The sequence below is a fragment of the Copadichromis virginalis genome, linkage group LG2, assembly GCF_057382275.1.
Source record: "Copadichromis virginalis isolate Kocher_CV1m ecotype Utaka linkage group LG2, C_Virginalis_male_GT1.1, whole genome shotgun sequence".
NCBI lineage: Eukaryota > Metazoa > Chordata > Actinopteri > Cichliformes > Cichlidae > Copadichromis > Copadichromis virginalis.
In genome coordinates this window covers 31159377-31174161 of record NC_140619.1, presented here as the reverse complement: position 1 = coordinate 31174161, position 14785 = coordinate 31159377, and the positions used below count along the sequence as shown (strand labels likewise).

The window sequence follows — 14785 nt, the reverse complement described above, 5'->3', positions numbered from 1 at the left end:
CTAGGAATCTAATTAAGAATATTATACTATAAAAACACATGTTGGAATATCAAATATTCAGTAATTTAAGAATGATTTCTCTCATATGTATTTGAAAACTGCTCCTGCAAATAAGACTCTAATGTAGATGCATATTAAAAACTTGTCTCATAACCTCTTAACTTTCTGAGCAGAGAGGATAAACAAAACATTAACATCAAATTAATAAACACCATGAAATGATACCAGAACACTATTCTAGAGGATCATCTAAATGGTTGTATAAAGTCAGAGAGTTCAGATCAATAGAGAATTATAAAGATGTGTCATCAATCACAAAAACATAACAGGGCCCTACTTTTAGGAAATCTTGTTCTTAACCAAATAATTTACAAACTCTGGTGGACTTTTCCTCAGAGTCTGGTCAGCAGACTGCAGTTGTAACACATGAAAAATCCAAATTCTAAAGTCAACCAAATCTCATATGTCTCAGGTGCATATGAAACAATTCTGAATCCAATTTACATTCAGTAGTAACTTCAACTTTAATTTGTCGATTTTGAATTAAAAACCAAATTTCAGGAGCATAATCTGCCTGGTGTCATACTACCCTTTTAAACTGGTTATTTAATATGGTATTTGATGGTGGAAAAAAGTTGATATGAATTAGTAAGGCTGGAAGACAGGAACACAAGAGCCTAGTTCAAAAACATGTCCTCCTACCTCCAGAGTCTCCAAAGAATCTCCAAAGACATCAGCAAAGTCTGATGGACTTTTCTTCAGAGTCTGGTCAGCAGGCAGCGTGTTGTCATTGTATGATGTCACAAACTTAAAGTCACTGGTTCTTGAACCTGTGGTCAGGTACGCGTCATAGTTGTAAGTGCTGCGTAAAGTTCCTGTGCCATCAACATCTGTGTAATTAGGAGGGAGATAACCGCTGGGGATGGCAACTGCTCCATCAAACAACAGTCTGGGCTTTCTCCTACGACAAAACCTCAAACCCAGGATGATGATGATGAAAGTCAGAAAAAACGTGGACACAGACACCAGCGCGATGATCAGATAAGAGGTCAGTTTGGAATTGCTCTCATTATAAGACAGATCCTTCAGTTCTGGCACCTCAGCCAAGTTATCAGAAATAAGTAAATACATGGAACAGGTGGCAGACAGAGAGGGCTGTCCGTTATCTTTCACTGCCACTACAAGGTTCTGTTTCATGCTGTCAGATTCAGATTCAGAAATGTCCCGCTGTGTCCTGATCTCTCCGCTGTGGACACCAATAGTAAAAAGTCCCGGATCAGTGGATTTGACTATTTGATAGGACAGCCAGGCGTTCTGTCCGGAGTCCGCGTCCACCGCGATCACTTTGGACACCAGAGAGCCTCCGTGTGCAGCTTTGGGGACCAGCTCGGTCATGAAGGAGTTGCCCTCCGGGGAGGGATACAGGATCTGAGGAGAGTTGTCATTCACATCTGAGATGAAAACACTCAGGGTCACGTTGCTGCTGAGAGGAGGAGAACCGTTGTCTCTGGCCATCACGTGGACTTTAAAACTCCTAAACTGTTCATAATCAAACGACCTCACAGCGTGGATCACACCCGTGTCTCCGTTCAAAGACAGATAGGAGGACACCGGGGCACCGTTCACCTCACCAGCTAACAGAGAATAAACCACTGTACCGTTCTGTCTCCAGTCGGGGTCTCGAGCACTAACGGAACATAAAGTGGAGCCAGGTTTGTTATTCTCACTCACATATGCGCTGTACGACTGTTCCTCAAACACAGGTGGGTTGTCGTTGATGTCAGCTACAGATAACTGAACACTTTTAGTCGACGACAGAGGTGGAGAGCCCTCGTCAGTGGCAGTGATTGTAATGTTGTAATCAGACAGTAGTTCGCGGTCCAGTTGTCCTGTTGTTACCAGAGAATAATAGTTTTTAATAGAAGGAACCAACTTAAAGGGGACACCCTGCTGGATGGAGCAGCGGACCTGTCGGTTATTCTCAGAGTCTCTGTCCTGCACGTTAATTATGCCCACCTCTGTACCAGGTGACAAGTGTTCGGGTATGGGGTTCGACAGTGACTTTATATATATTACAGGGGGGTTGTCATTCACATCAGTAACATCTATTATGACTTTAGCATAGGAAGTTAATCCTAAACCATCTTTCGCAGTTATGCGAAGCTCAAACAATCTCACTGTTTCATAATCAACTGTAGCGGACAATTTTATATCCCCTGTTTTATAATCTATGGCAAATATTGACTTAACGTCTTCTGGAACGTGTCCAAAGTCATATGTAACTTCTCCATTTAGTCCTTCATCTGCATCAATTGCTTTTACTGTCAGCACAACAGTACCCATGGGAGAGTTTTCTGACAGACTGGCTTTATAAACGGCCTGGCTAAACACTGGCACGTTATCATTAGCGTCCAAAACAGTAATGTGAATGACCACGGTACCTGATCTTTGAGGGGAACCACCATCTAAAGCGGTCAGAAGTAGATTGATTTCTTGTAATGTTTCACGATCGAGCTCTTTGTTAAGGACAAGTTCTACAGAATTGGTTCCAACTCCAAGGAAAAAATTTTCATTCGTCTGTAGGTTGTATGATTGAACTGAATTTTTACCTATGTCGGCATCGTGCGCTTCTTCTATTGGAAAACGAGCACCTTTTGACGCAGATTCACTAATATCTATATGGATCAAATTCTTATTAAACTGTGGGGAGTTGTCATTTATATCCTGGACATGTAGGCTGATTCGCTGCAGTTCTAATGGATTCTCCAACATGAGTTCTTGTTTTAAAACGCAGGATGCTTTGTCTCCACACAGGCCCTCTCTGTCAATCCTTTCGGCAACAATCAGATCTCCGTATCGGAGGTTTATTTCACAGAATCGTTTGTCGCTTCCTTCAGTATCAATACGAGCCTTTCGAAGAGATAGTGTATTTGCGTCGATGCCGAGGTCTTTGGCGATATTTCCGATCACAGTCCCGTGTCGCATTTCCTCTGTAAAAGAGTAGCTTATATCCCCGCTGACAAAATACAAACAAAAGAAGGGTAAAGCAACGACAAGGGTGTGTATTCCAAATGTCGCGTTAACCATCTTGACATGTAAATGTTTCCTCTGTAATGCGCAGGAATACAGCAAAGACACAGATATTATTTAAGCCAAAATCAGCACAATCTAAAACCACGTCTGCCTGTCCTTCGATGACCAACTGCAGCACATTAGAACACATTCTGCCTCGACAAATAGGTGTGGATTTTAAGATAGGCAAGGTGGACAGCGACATCGTGAGTCTAATTTAAAAATTGCATTGAGCAGCAGCCCTGTACAAGGCGCATGGAAGCGTTTATGGACGAACGTTGAACCTTAATTTAAAAGTAAAAGTGTATATTGAAGTGTGCAGACAGATAAAAAAAAATGCATTAATCCGAAAGGTCGCTGTATACTGAGCAATGCTGCCGATGGAAACTCATATCTGCAAAAGTTTAGATCATTATTGTATACAAAATGTGATACAAATTAAAGTTTAAATATCTGTGTTCACTGAAAATGTGTGGCTAGGATTTACATGATAACTTTTGAAAAACAATTAAATGTTTGTAAACGGTGTTAAAAATGCTTCAAACTACAGAAATAGTTTTATTTTTATTTGTTTTTTAAGCTACTAAAAATGCTTGAGTAATTTTCGAAATATTTAAATTAAACATTAATCTCAATTGACATTTCTGTATCAGAACAGAGACTCGAGAAGGAAAAGCAAAAAGATTTTAACGGCCACAACGTTTTATAATATTCAAGAACTTTACCTCTGTGATCAGTTCCAATAAAAATGTGAACATGTAAGTCAATAATTGCAACATTTGAAAAAAGAAAAGAAAAGAAAGAGGAGATAGTTAAACAAAGACCTGCACTTCCACTATTCGTGAAAGCAATGTGACAAAGGTGTGAGAGGTGTGACCTGAGTCTGAGAACCGACCCTGGGAGGCGGGGCTGGGGCAGGTGCAGGTAATTAGTCGATCTCTTGTGTGAACCTGGAGCTGTGTGACTCCCTGGTCTAAGCCGTGTTGTTTCTCTTTTTTAACTTTTCAATGAAGGCTAGATGTGGGTCCCATAGGAGTGGTAGGTCACAGAAAATGTTCCGCTTGAGTTTTGGTAGTTTGGTAGAGGTTTAAAGTTATTTACCGCTTTAGGAGGAAAACACTGTTTTATTCCTATGGAGAAACTTTTAGCGGACTCCGCCTCCGCTTGCCGATACTTATTAGGGTGCGACCCTAACCTGGAGACAGGTAACTGAAACACATACATGAAGAGAAGTGGGGGGATATTCCTTCTGAGGTAGATTTTTCTGTGCAAGTGATGTCCTGTTACAAATTACAGATAATTTGTTTTAAAACTGGTTTAACTTGACAGCAAAGCGCTGAGGACTATTTTGACGGTTGTGGTTGTTTGTTCATTTTGTTTATTTGTTTGTCTTTCATTGTAAGAGTGACTAGTTTTTAATAGATTCCCCGCAGCGCTTGTCCTGTCTTCCACTTACAATTGTACAATTTTATAGTTTTAAATGTATTTAATAAAGTAGAGCTTTTAATTGTTTTCGGTGCTACTGTTACATGTTTAGAAAGATTTTATTTTTTATTAGCATTAAAAACCCTGTAAACTGACTGTATGCCTACGGCTAATCCCTATTGAAATGGATGCATACCTCGGGTCACAAATGGTTTGCTAAAATATGGGTGACATATTATTTAGCTCATATATATGTAGGTTTAAACACAAGAAAACAAGTTCAAAAGAAACTTTGAGAATATGTTACACACGAAGACTCGAATCTGAAGAGCATGTGTACATTAGGAAGCAACTGTAGATAATATGTGAGCGACTGCACTTTTAAAATTAGATCATGGGAAGATCTGCGTAATATACGATGACAAAAGAAACAGAAAAGCTGAAACAAAGGGGGCGCGTGTCTAAACACAATAGTGCTATCACTACTTGTTTTTGTAAAACTAATACTTGCTTTTGTAAGACATACTAATTTTCCACTATGTCAAAATGTAAACTTTTCGTTGATGTAGAGGACCGTAAAGACAGCAACCCATTAAAACAAAACCAGGAGAAAATGATTTCAACAACATCAAGAAACTTTCCCTTCGAAAGTAGCAGCAAAAATAATGTCAGAGGCAACAGGCAAAGTGTGATAAATACTATAACGGGATTTTAGAAAAAGCGAAAAAAGATTGACTGGAGGAAAGAGTGAACGTTTTATCTGTTAAAATAATGTATCGAACATTTGACACCCTTACCTCAGGAGAACCACCACAATCTCCAAAAACATCAGCAAAGTCTGATGGACTTTTCTTCAGAGTCTGGTCAGCGGGCAGCGTGTTGTCATTGTATGATGTCACAAACTTAAAGTCACTGGTTCTTGAACCTGTGGTCAGGTACGCATCATAATTGTAAGTGCTGCGTAAAGTTCCTGTGCCATCAACATCTGCGTAATTAGGAGGGAGATAACCGCTGGGGATGGCAACTGCTCCATCAAACAACAGTCTGGGCTTTCTCCTGCGACAAAACCTCAAACCCAGGATGATGATGATGAAAGTCAGAAAAAACGTAGAGACAGACACCAGTGCGATGATCAGATAAGAGGTCAGTTTGGAATTGTTCTCATTATAAGACAGATCCTTCAGTTCTGGTACCTCAGCCAAATTATCAGAAATGAGTAAATACATGGAACAGGTGGCAGACAGAGAGGGCTGTCCGTTATCTTTCACTGCCACTACAAGGTTCTGTTTCATGCTGTCAGATTCAGAAATGTCCCGCTGTGTCCTGATCTCTCCACTGTGGACACTAATAGTAAAAAGTCCCGGATCAGTGGATTTGACTATATGATAGGACAGCCAGGCGTTCTGTCCGGAGTCCGCGTCCACCGCGATCACTTTGGACACCAGAGAGCCTCCGTGTGCAACTTTGGGGACCAGCTCGGTCATGAAGGAATTACCCTCCGGGGAGGGATACAGGATCTGAGGAGAGTTGTCATTCACATCTGAGATGAACACACTCACGGTCACGTTGCTGCTGAGAGGAGGAGAACCGTTGTCTCTGGCCATCACGTGGACTTTAAAACTCTTGAACTGTTCATAATCAAACGACCTCACAGAGTGGATCACACCCGTGTCTCCGTTCACAGACAGATAGGAGGACACCGGGGCACCGTTCACCTCACCAGCTAACAGAGAATAAACCACTGTACCGTTCTGTCTCCAGTCGGGGTCTCGAGCACTAACGGAACATAAAGTGGAGCCAGGTTTGTTATTCTCACTCACATATGCGCTGTACGACTGTTCCTCAAACACAGGTGGGTTGTCGTTGATGTCAGCTACAGATAACTGAACACTTTTAGAAGAGGACAGAGGTGGAGAGCCCTCGTCAGTGGCAGTGATTGTAATGTTGTAATCAGACACTAGTTCACGGTCCAGTTGTCCTGTGGTCACCAGAGAATAATAGTTTTTAATAGAAGGAACCAACTTAAAGGGGACACCCTGCTGGATGGAGCAGCGGACCTGTCGGTTATTCTCAGAGTCTCTGTCCTGCACGTTAATGATGCCCACCTCTGTACCAGGTGGCACGTTCTCAGGTATGGGGTTAGTTAGTGATTTCAAATTGATGACTGGTGGGTTGTCATTGACATCAGTTATATCTATAACTACTGTACAATAAGAGGTAAGACCCGGTCCGTCCTTTGCTCTTACTCGCAGCTCTATTGAAGTCTCCGTTTCATAATCAAGTGACCCGATAACTTTTACCTCTCCTGTCTTATGATTCAGTGAAAACAAAGATGCATGCTCATCAGAGACATGATCGAAGTTATATGTAATATCACCATTTGGGCCAGTGTCTGCATCGGTTGCGCTCACTGTAACAACTACGGTATCTAAAAGAGAGTTTTCAGGCACACTGGCTTCATAAACGGCCTGGCTGAACACTGGGGCGTTATCATTAGCATCCAGCACAGTGATGTGAATAATCGCAGTACCTGATCTCTGAGGAGATCCACCATCTACAGCTGTAAGCACTAATTTCAGCTCTTTCTCTTTTTCTCGGTCTAGTTCTTTTAACAAAACCAATTCGGAATGTTTCCTTCCACTAACATCTGTATTTACATTAATGGTGAAATGCTCATTGTTTTGTAAATTGTACCGTTGCACAGCGTTTGTGCCTATGTCGGCATCGCGGGCTTCCGTAAGTAAAAATCTCGCTCCTTTGACTGCCGATTCTGTTATTTCAAATGAAATCAGATCCTCACTAAACTCTGGCGCGTTATCATTTATATCTTGCACATGAATACTGATGCGATGAAGCTCTAAAGGGTTTTCCAGCACAAGCTCCTCTTTTAAAACGCAGCTGGCTTTTTTACCACAAAGACTTTCCCTGTCGATCCTGTCACTGACAGTCAATTCTCCGGTGCTCAGATTAATATCACAATACCTTTTATCGTCTCTGTCTGCGTCAATTCGGGCTTTACGCGAGGAAAGAGTCGCAATCCCAAGACCCAGATCTTTGGCGATATTCCCTATCACAAATCCGCCTTTCATTTCCTCTGCGATAGTGTAGCTCACGTCTCCATGGGCGAAATGCAAGGCCACGAAAAGGAAAACCACACAATAGCAATTCATAGCCAATCTTCCGTATACTGCACTTCCCATGATCGAATAAGGTTTAATCCTTTCCTGGAAAATTCCTTGAAAGTGATCAAAAATAGTGCTCTTTTTGAATATTCTAAATAATCCCAGCGTTTGCCTTTTGTAACGCCCTCAACCTAGACACGCTACACCAAAATAAGGCTTCGCAATGGCAGAAAAGAATAGATGAAGAATAGAGACCTCCTGTCTTTGTTGGTGCACAGTGACACCAAGAGTTTCGTTAAATTATAGCACTGCAAACCCAAACAAGAGGCCAGCTTCGAGTTATAACGCCCTTATTAATCAATATAAATAATGACAATCTAGACTTCGGTGTTATTTGGTCATTCATACTGATTTCTTCTTTTTTCCTTTTCCACCTGTGGTGCGCATTTCAATGAAATAATAAACCATATGTTAAACAAATCCATGTGTAATCCTGCAAAAGACAAGTAAGAGCTATAGTTGCTTACAAATTCAAACCGATACTAATCCATCTGCAAGGGCTGTTACTAAATCTATAGAAAGCAACTTGTGTGCACATGAGCCAAAATCAAAGACCTTAAGGAATAGTGGCAATATACTATATTCATTATCAACCATCTCTCAAGTACACTTCAAGGAAGACCTCTAGTATCCATTTCTACATCAGACATAAAATAAGTTCCTGAGAAATTAATAAAAGGGAACCACAAATATTGCCCTAATGTAAACTGCTTTACTTATTCAATCAATGCTGCATTTTTCTTTTCTTTTTTCATCATTTTTTGCATAATAGAAAAAAAAGACATTTGATTCAAAAATGCCAAAAACAAATATTATAAGTGATACCCTTGGATAATATACAGCAGAATCAATTTTAGTAGCTCAAGGATGTTCCATATAACTTGTTTCATTGAGTTTCTTTAACAAACAACCTAAAATATCTGAAAAAAGAACAATGACTTTCCACTATCACCATCGGAATAAGGTAAAACTTAGAGAAACAAATATGTTGCATAAAGTGCATGATTAGTGAGGGTATTAACTCTTACATCCACTTCTAAAATTCAAGCAGGTAGGAATGAACTAAAGCTGTTGCCATGTGTATTCAAAAAAATAAAAGACCAACAAGTTAGAGAAATACATCCTTATTTTTTGTAAATCTTAAATTACCAAGAGAGATTAGATCCTGTATCATGTAATAACTTAAGTATCTTCTTTTCTCAGTAAACAAAGATTGTCTCACTCAATGTCTGGTAATAACCTAATGTAAAAACACCAAGCATTTAATAGTGAAATCTGCAGGTCTGGAATGAGTTAAGACTTTTTTTTCCCTGTGCTGTTAATGATGAAAACCTTCCTATGCAAGATTTTGGTATAACATCATAACTTACCAGTTTATATGAAAAAGAATGTTTCACAACATCAAAGTATTATTTAACAGCACTATTCAGTGGTCTGAATGTCAGGGTTGGTCACTGAGTAGAAAGGAAAAGCTGCTATTGAGAATTCCAACAGGGATTAACTTTCAGCATGTGATTTGAAATTATATTATTTAGAAGTTTGCATTGTCTTATAGTTCTCCAACCACCAGACAAGACTGCATTCTTAAAGTATTGCATGCTGATACTGGAATTATGCATTTGTTGTTTTTAATTTGTTCTCTTAGTTAGAGGTTACAGAATAGAGAAAAATATAGAGGAATACAATTATTGCACTTTATTTGTAGCATAAAACTATGAAAAACTAATGCACTGATAGTTCAGCTTCATCTGCATTGCAGTGATTAGTCACTTGGGTGAAAATTGAGACTTTACACAAAGTCAGGTAACACCACTGATAATGGCATCATTTTGACCCAACTCATTGTACCCTCAGAGGTCAGAACTTTTATGCACCTGCTGTGACAAAAGCTAATACTGAATGTCTGAGTAATCATCAAAAGCTAAATTTGGCATGTAAAGATTTTAAATTGGAAAGGCATAAAAACTACCCCTAAATATTTATTGTGAGCATTTATGCAGTTAATAGCAATAATATACTTTTATAGCATGACGGCCAGTGGCCTGGAAACAAAAGACTTCGTAAGCCATTTTGAAGCTACTACAATATTCGATTGTATAGACTAAGTTCAATTATATGACCACTGCATGGTGAGTTAGGTTATAAGACTAAATCAATAGCACAATTTTGAAATGGCTGTTGCTGTATGTACATGTCATATATAACCAAGAAATGAAAAACTAGCTCAACACCTAACATACTTTGTGGATCAGGAGCTATTTTTTCATCAGGGATGATCAAAGCATGAACAAATAGCTTTTAACTGGGTGGATTTCAAATAAATAAATACAGGGAGAGCCTATTTAAAACAACAGAGACCTTGTATTTTTGAAATCTTAACAAAACGTAACCCTTGAAAATAGATTTAGTATAGTGAAGATTAGGAATAATGCCTCAGTACTAGGAATCTACTTAAGAACATTATGCTATAAAAACATATATTGCAACATCAAATATTCAGTAATTTAAGAATGATTTCTCTCATATGTATTTGAAACCTGCACTTGCAAATAAGACTCTAATGTAGATGCATATTAAAAACTTGTCTCATAACCTCTTAACTTTCTGAGCAGAGAGGATATACAAAACATCAAATTAATAAACACCATGAAATGATTCCAGAAAAATATTCTAGAGGATCATCTAAATGGTTGTATAAAGTCAGAGAGTTCAGATCAATAGTGAAGCATAAAGATATGCCATCAATGACAAAAACATAACAAGGCCCTACTTTTAGGGAATCCCGTTATCAACCAAATAATTTACAAACTCTGATGGACTTTTCCTCAGAGTCTGGTCGGCAGACTGCAGTTGTAACACATGAAAAATCCAAACTCTAAAGTCAACCAAATCTCATGTCTCAGGTGCATATGAAGCAATTATGAATCCAATTTACATTCAGTAGTAACTTTAACAGACAACTTAACAAGCGGTGTGATGTTCATAGCCAGCACTGAAAAGGTAGTTAGGCGTTTAGATAAGTGTGCATAACATTTAATCGATGATGCATTATAAACATCTATAGAAACAATACCCTCTACTCTTAAACTAAAATGTAATTGTCCTTATGCATAAAACAATCTAACCAGAAGCCACACAGCATAGGAAAATATAACTGCATATCCCAGAAAAGTTTATAGTCCTCTTAACATTTTTCTTTTGATTTTAAGAGACACACACAACTCACTTTAGGGGTTTTAGACTGTCGATTTTGAATTATAAGACAAATTTCAGGAGCATAATCTGCCTGGTGTCATACTACCCCATTAAACTGGTTATTGAATATGGTGTTTGAAGGTGGAAAAAAGTTGATATGAATTAGTAAGGCTGGAAGACATGAACACAAGAGCCTAGTTTAAAAACATGTCCTCCTACCTCCAGAGTCTCCAAAGAATCTCCAAAAGCATCAGCAAAGTCTGATGGACTTTTCTTCAGAGTCTGGTCAGCAGGCAGCGTGTTGTCATTGTATGATGTCACAAACTTAAAGTCACTGGTTCTTGAACCTGTGGTCAGGTACGTGTCATAATTGTAAGCACTGCGTAAAGTTCCTGTGCCATCAACATCTGCGTAATTAGGAGGGAGATAACCGCTGGGGATGGCAACTGCTCCGTCAAACAACAGTCTGGGCTTTCTCCTGCGACAAAACCTCAAACCCAGGATGATGATGATGAAAGTCAGAAAAAAGGTGGACACAGACACCAGCGCGATGATCAGATAAGAGGTCAGTTTGGAATTGCTCTCATTAAAAGACAGATCCTTCAGTTCCGGCACCTCAGCCAAGTTATCAGAAATAAGTAAATACATGGAACAGGTGGCAGACAGAGAGGGCTGTCCGTTATCTTTCACTGCCACTACAAGGTTCTGTTTCATGCTGTCAGATTCAGAAATGTCCCGCTGTGTCCTGATCTCTCCACTGTGGACACCAATAGTAAAAAGTCCTGGATCAGTGGATTTGACTATATGATAGGACAACCAAGCGTTCTGTCCGGAGTCAGCGTCCACCGCGATCACTTTGGACACCAGAGAGCCTCCGTGTGCAGCTTTGGGGACCAGCTCGGTCATGAAGGAGTTGCCCTCTGGGGAGGGGTAGAGGATCTGAGGAGAGTTGTCATTCACATCTGAGATGAACACACTCACGGTCACGTTGCTGCTGAGAGGAGGAGAACCGTTGTCTCTGGCCATCACATGGACTTTAAAACTCTTGAACTGTTCATAATCAAACGACCTCACAGCGTGGATCACACCCGTGTCTCCGTTCACAGACAGATAGGAGGACACAGGGGCACCGTTCACCTCACCAGCTAACAGAGAATAAACCACTGTACCGTTCTGTCTCCAGTCGGGGTCTCGAGCACTAACGGAACATAAAGTGGAGCCCGGTTTGTTATTCTCACTCACATATGCGCTGTACGACTGCTCATCAAACACAGGTGGGTTGTCGTTGATGTCAGCTACAGATAACTGAACACTTTTAGAAGAGGACAGAGGTGGAGAGCCCTCGTCAGTGGCAGTGATTGTAATGTTGTAATTAGACACTAGTTCACGGTCCAGTTGTCCGGTGGTCACCAGAGAATAATAGTTTTTAATAGAAGGAACCAGCTTAAAGGGGACACCCTGCTGGATGGAGCAGCGGACTTGCCCGTTACTCTCAGAATCTCTGTCCTGCACGTTAACGATTCCTACCTCTGTACCTGGTGGTGAATTTTCTGGTACAGGATTTTTCAGGGACTTAATAGTTGTTATTGGAGCGTTGTCATTGACATCTGTAATTTCAATTATTAAGGTACAGTATGAGACCAACCCGAGACCGTCCTTTGCAGTAATTTGCATTTCGTATGACGACAAGTGCTCGTAATCTATTGGCCCACTTACTCGGACTTCACCGCTCTTCTGATCAATAGAAAACACGTTATAACGTTCATCTGAAATGTGATCAAATTCGTACGACACTTCTCCGTTGACGCCTTCATCTGCGTCAGTCGCGCTTACTGTGATCACAACTATGTCTAACGGGGAGTTTTCAAGTAGACTGGCTCCATAAACGGCCTGACTAAATACTGGTGCGTTATCATTGGCATCCAGCACGCTAACATGAATAACCGCAGTACCCGATCGCTGAGGCGTGCCCCCGTCAGTTGCAACAAGCTCAATCGTTAGCTCTTTCTTTTGTTCTCTATCCAACTCTTTTTGTAGAATTAACTCGCTGTATTTTCCTCCTCCACCTTTTTCAATAACATTCAATCGGAAATATTCATTTGTTTCAATACTATATCCCTGGATTGCGTTTTGTCCGATATCAGCATCATGGGCTTCATCTAAACGATAGCGACTTCCTTTAGCTGCAGATTCACTTATTTCAAATTTGATGGTATCCTTCTTAAACTGCGGTGAATTATCGTTGATGTCTTGAATGTGGAAGCTAATGCGATGCAGCTCTAAAGGCTCCTCCAAAACAAGCTCTTGTTTTAAAATGCAAGTAGATTTTTTGCCACAAAGACCCTCTCTGTCAATCCTCTCGGTAACAATCACATCTCCAGTACTCCTATTAATTTCAAAATACCCTTTGCTGTTCCTGTCAACATCAATACGAGCCTTTCGAGTAGCCAGTTTTCCCACCTCAATTCCTATATCTTTTGCGATATTTTCGATAACAGAGCCTCGTTTAACTTCTTCCGGAAAAGAATAAGCAACATCTCCACAAACCGTTTGCAGCGCCAGAAGAAATACTCCCGAGAAGAAGACCCAGAACCCCGGAGATGCTTTGTTTTCCATTTTCCTTTTAAATCGATAAGGAATCCGCCAAGGGCAAGCCTTTTGGAGTAAAAATGAGCAGTCACCGGAATCCTCTTCGGACTATGTATGCAATTCCAACTAGAAACGTTGCTACCTCGCTGCTTTTGTCTGTGAAAAATCGGTCATGATCTAGAAACGTTTACACTGCGCAGAATAACAAATATGACCCTACTATGTATGTTGGTGGACAGCGACGCTATGAGAGAAATATTAGTATTGCAAACGCATTAAATGATGAGAGTCCTCTCAGGATAAAGAAGAAATGTATCCCGCCCTACAAACACTTTTATTTTATTTTATTTTATTTTATTTTATTTTATTTTATTTTATTTTATTTTATTTTATTTTATTTTATTTTATTTTATTTTATTTTATGAGCACATAACCTTCAGGCAGGAGATTTCTGCTGTACGTACTAATGTTGGCATGTTTGGAAAGCACGTAGTTAAAACAAAAGAGGAGAAGGTTAATCTAAGTTAGCTTCACCAACATGGACATATACACATCAACGCCTGCGTGGCAGCAGGGCCATGCTTGAAGAAACTGTCATACGAAGTTGAATACTGACAAATTAACGTAATGATAAAAAAATAAAAAATAGCGGTCTTATTTGCGACTATGGTGAAATCAGAATAATAAAAACAACAGCAGTAGCATTCCAAATGCTCATTGGGAGATAATATGGGCATTGGTGACAGCACTGAAGAATTACACGAGGGAGGGGAATATAACGGTTCAACCAAAATTAAAAACAAACAAAAATTGAACTGTACACTTTACAAGGGATACATCAATACGCTGACTGCAATTTATTTGGACTAAAGCTGTATATATATTCAGCTGTAGATGAATTTGATGTCAATCGAATCTCATACTACTTAAGTGATTAGAAAGATATTCAAATATACACTATATTTACTGCTAGATTTAAGTGACAACTCAACAAGAAATGTGGCATTCAAACACAGTACTGAGAAGAAAAAACAGCGCTTGAATGAGCAGATATAAGGTGTCTTTAATTATTCTAAACCAAAAAGCCACAAGAGAAACTATATGGATATGTTATCTCATATCCCCATTTTAAAAAACACAAAAGAATAACTGAAAGTTTGAGACTGGCCGTTAAGTTTCAAGACCAGTTCAAAGTTAAGACATTTTTTTTGTTTTTGTTTCTGTATCAGCCCTATTTAAAAAAATAAAATAAAATAAAATTAGCATATCAACAGTGGAATATTATAGACTTTCACCACTATTGATATCAATTTGCTGAACAC

At 39.6% G+C, this 14785-nt stretch overlaps 1 protein-coding gene across 12 annotated transcripts in view; it reads right to left on the bottom strand.

Moving 5' to 3' along the window:
- The window catches only part of LOC146717672 (protocadherin gamma-C5-like), a 295905-nt gene that overhangs the window by 239491 nt on the left and 41629 nt on the right, over nt 1–14785 (bottom strand). The window contains exon 1 of one of the 12 annotated variants that reach the window (XM_085479392.1): nt 5295–7849. The exons of 10 other annotated variants lie outside the window; for them this stretch is intronic. In XM_085479392.1, coding sequence (XP_085335518.1) covers nt 5295–7697 — 2403 coding nt within the window. In that variant the 5' untranslated portion in view covers nt 7698–7849. Of the gene's footprint in view, nt 1–702; nt 3204–5294; nt 7850–14785 lie in introns of those variants that run through there. One more of the 12 variants, XM_085429587.1, reaches the window with a different exon arrangement.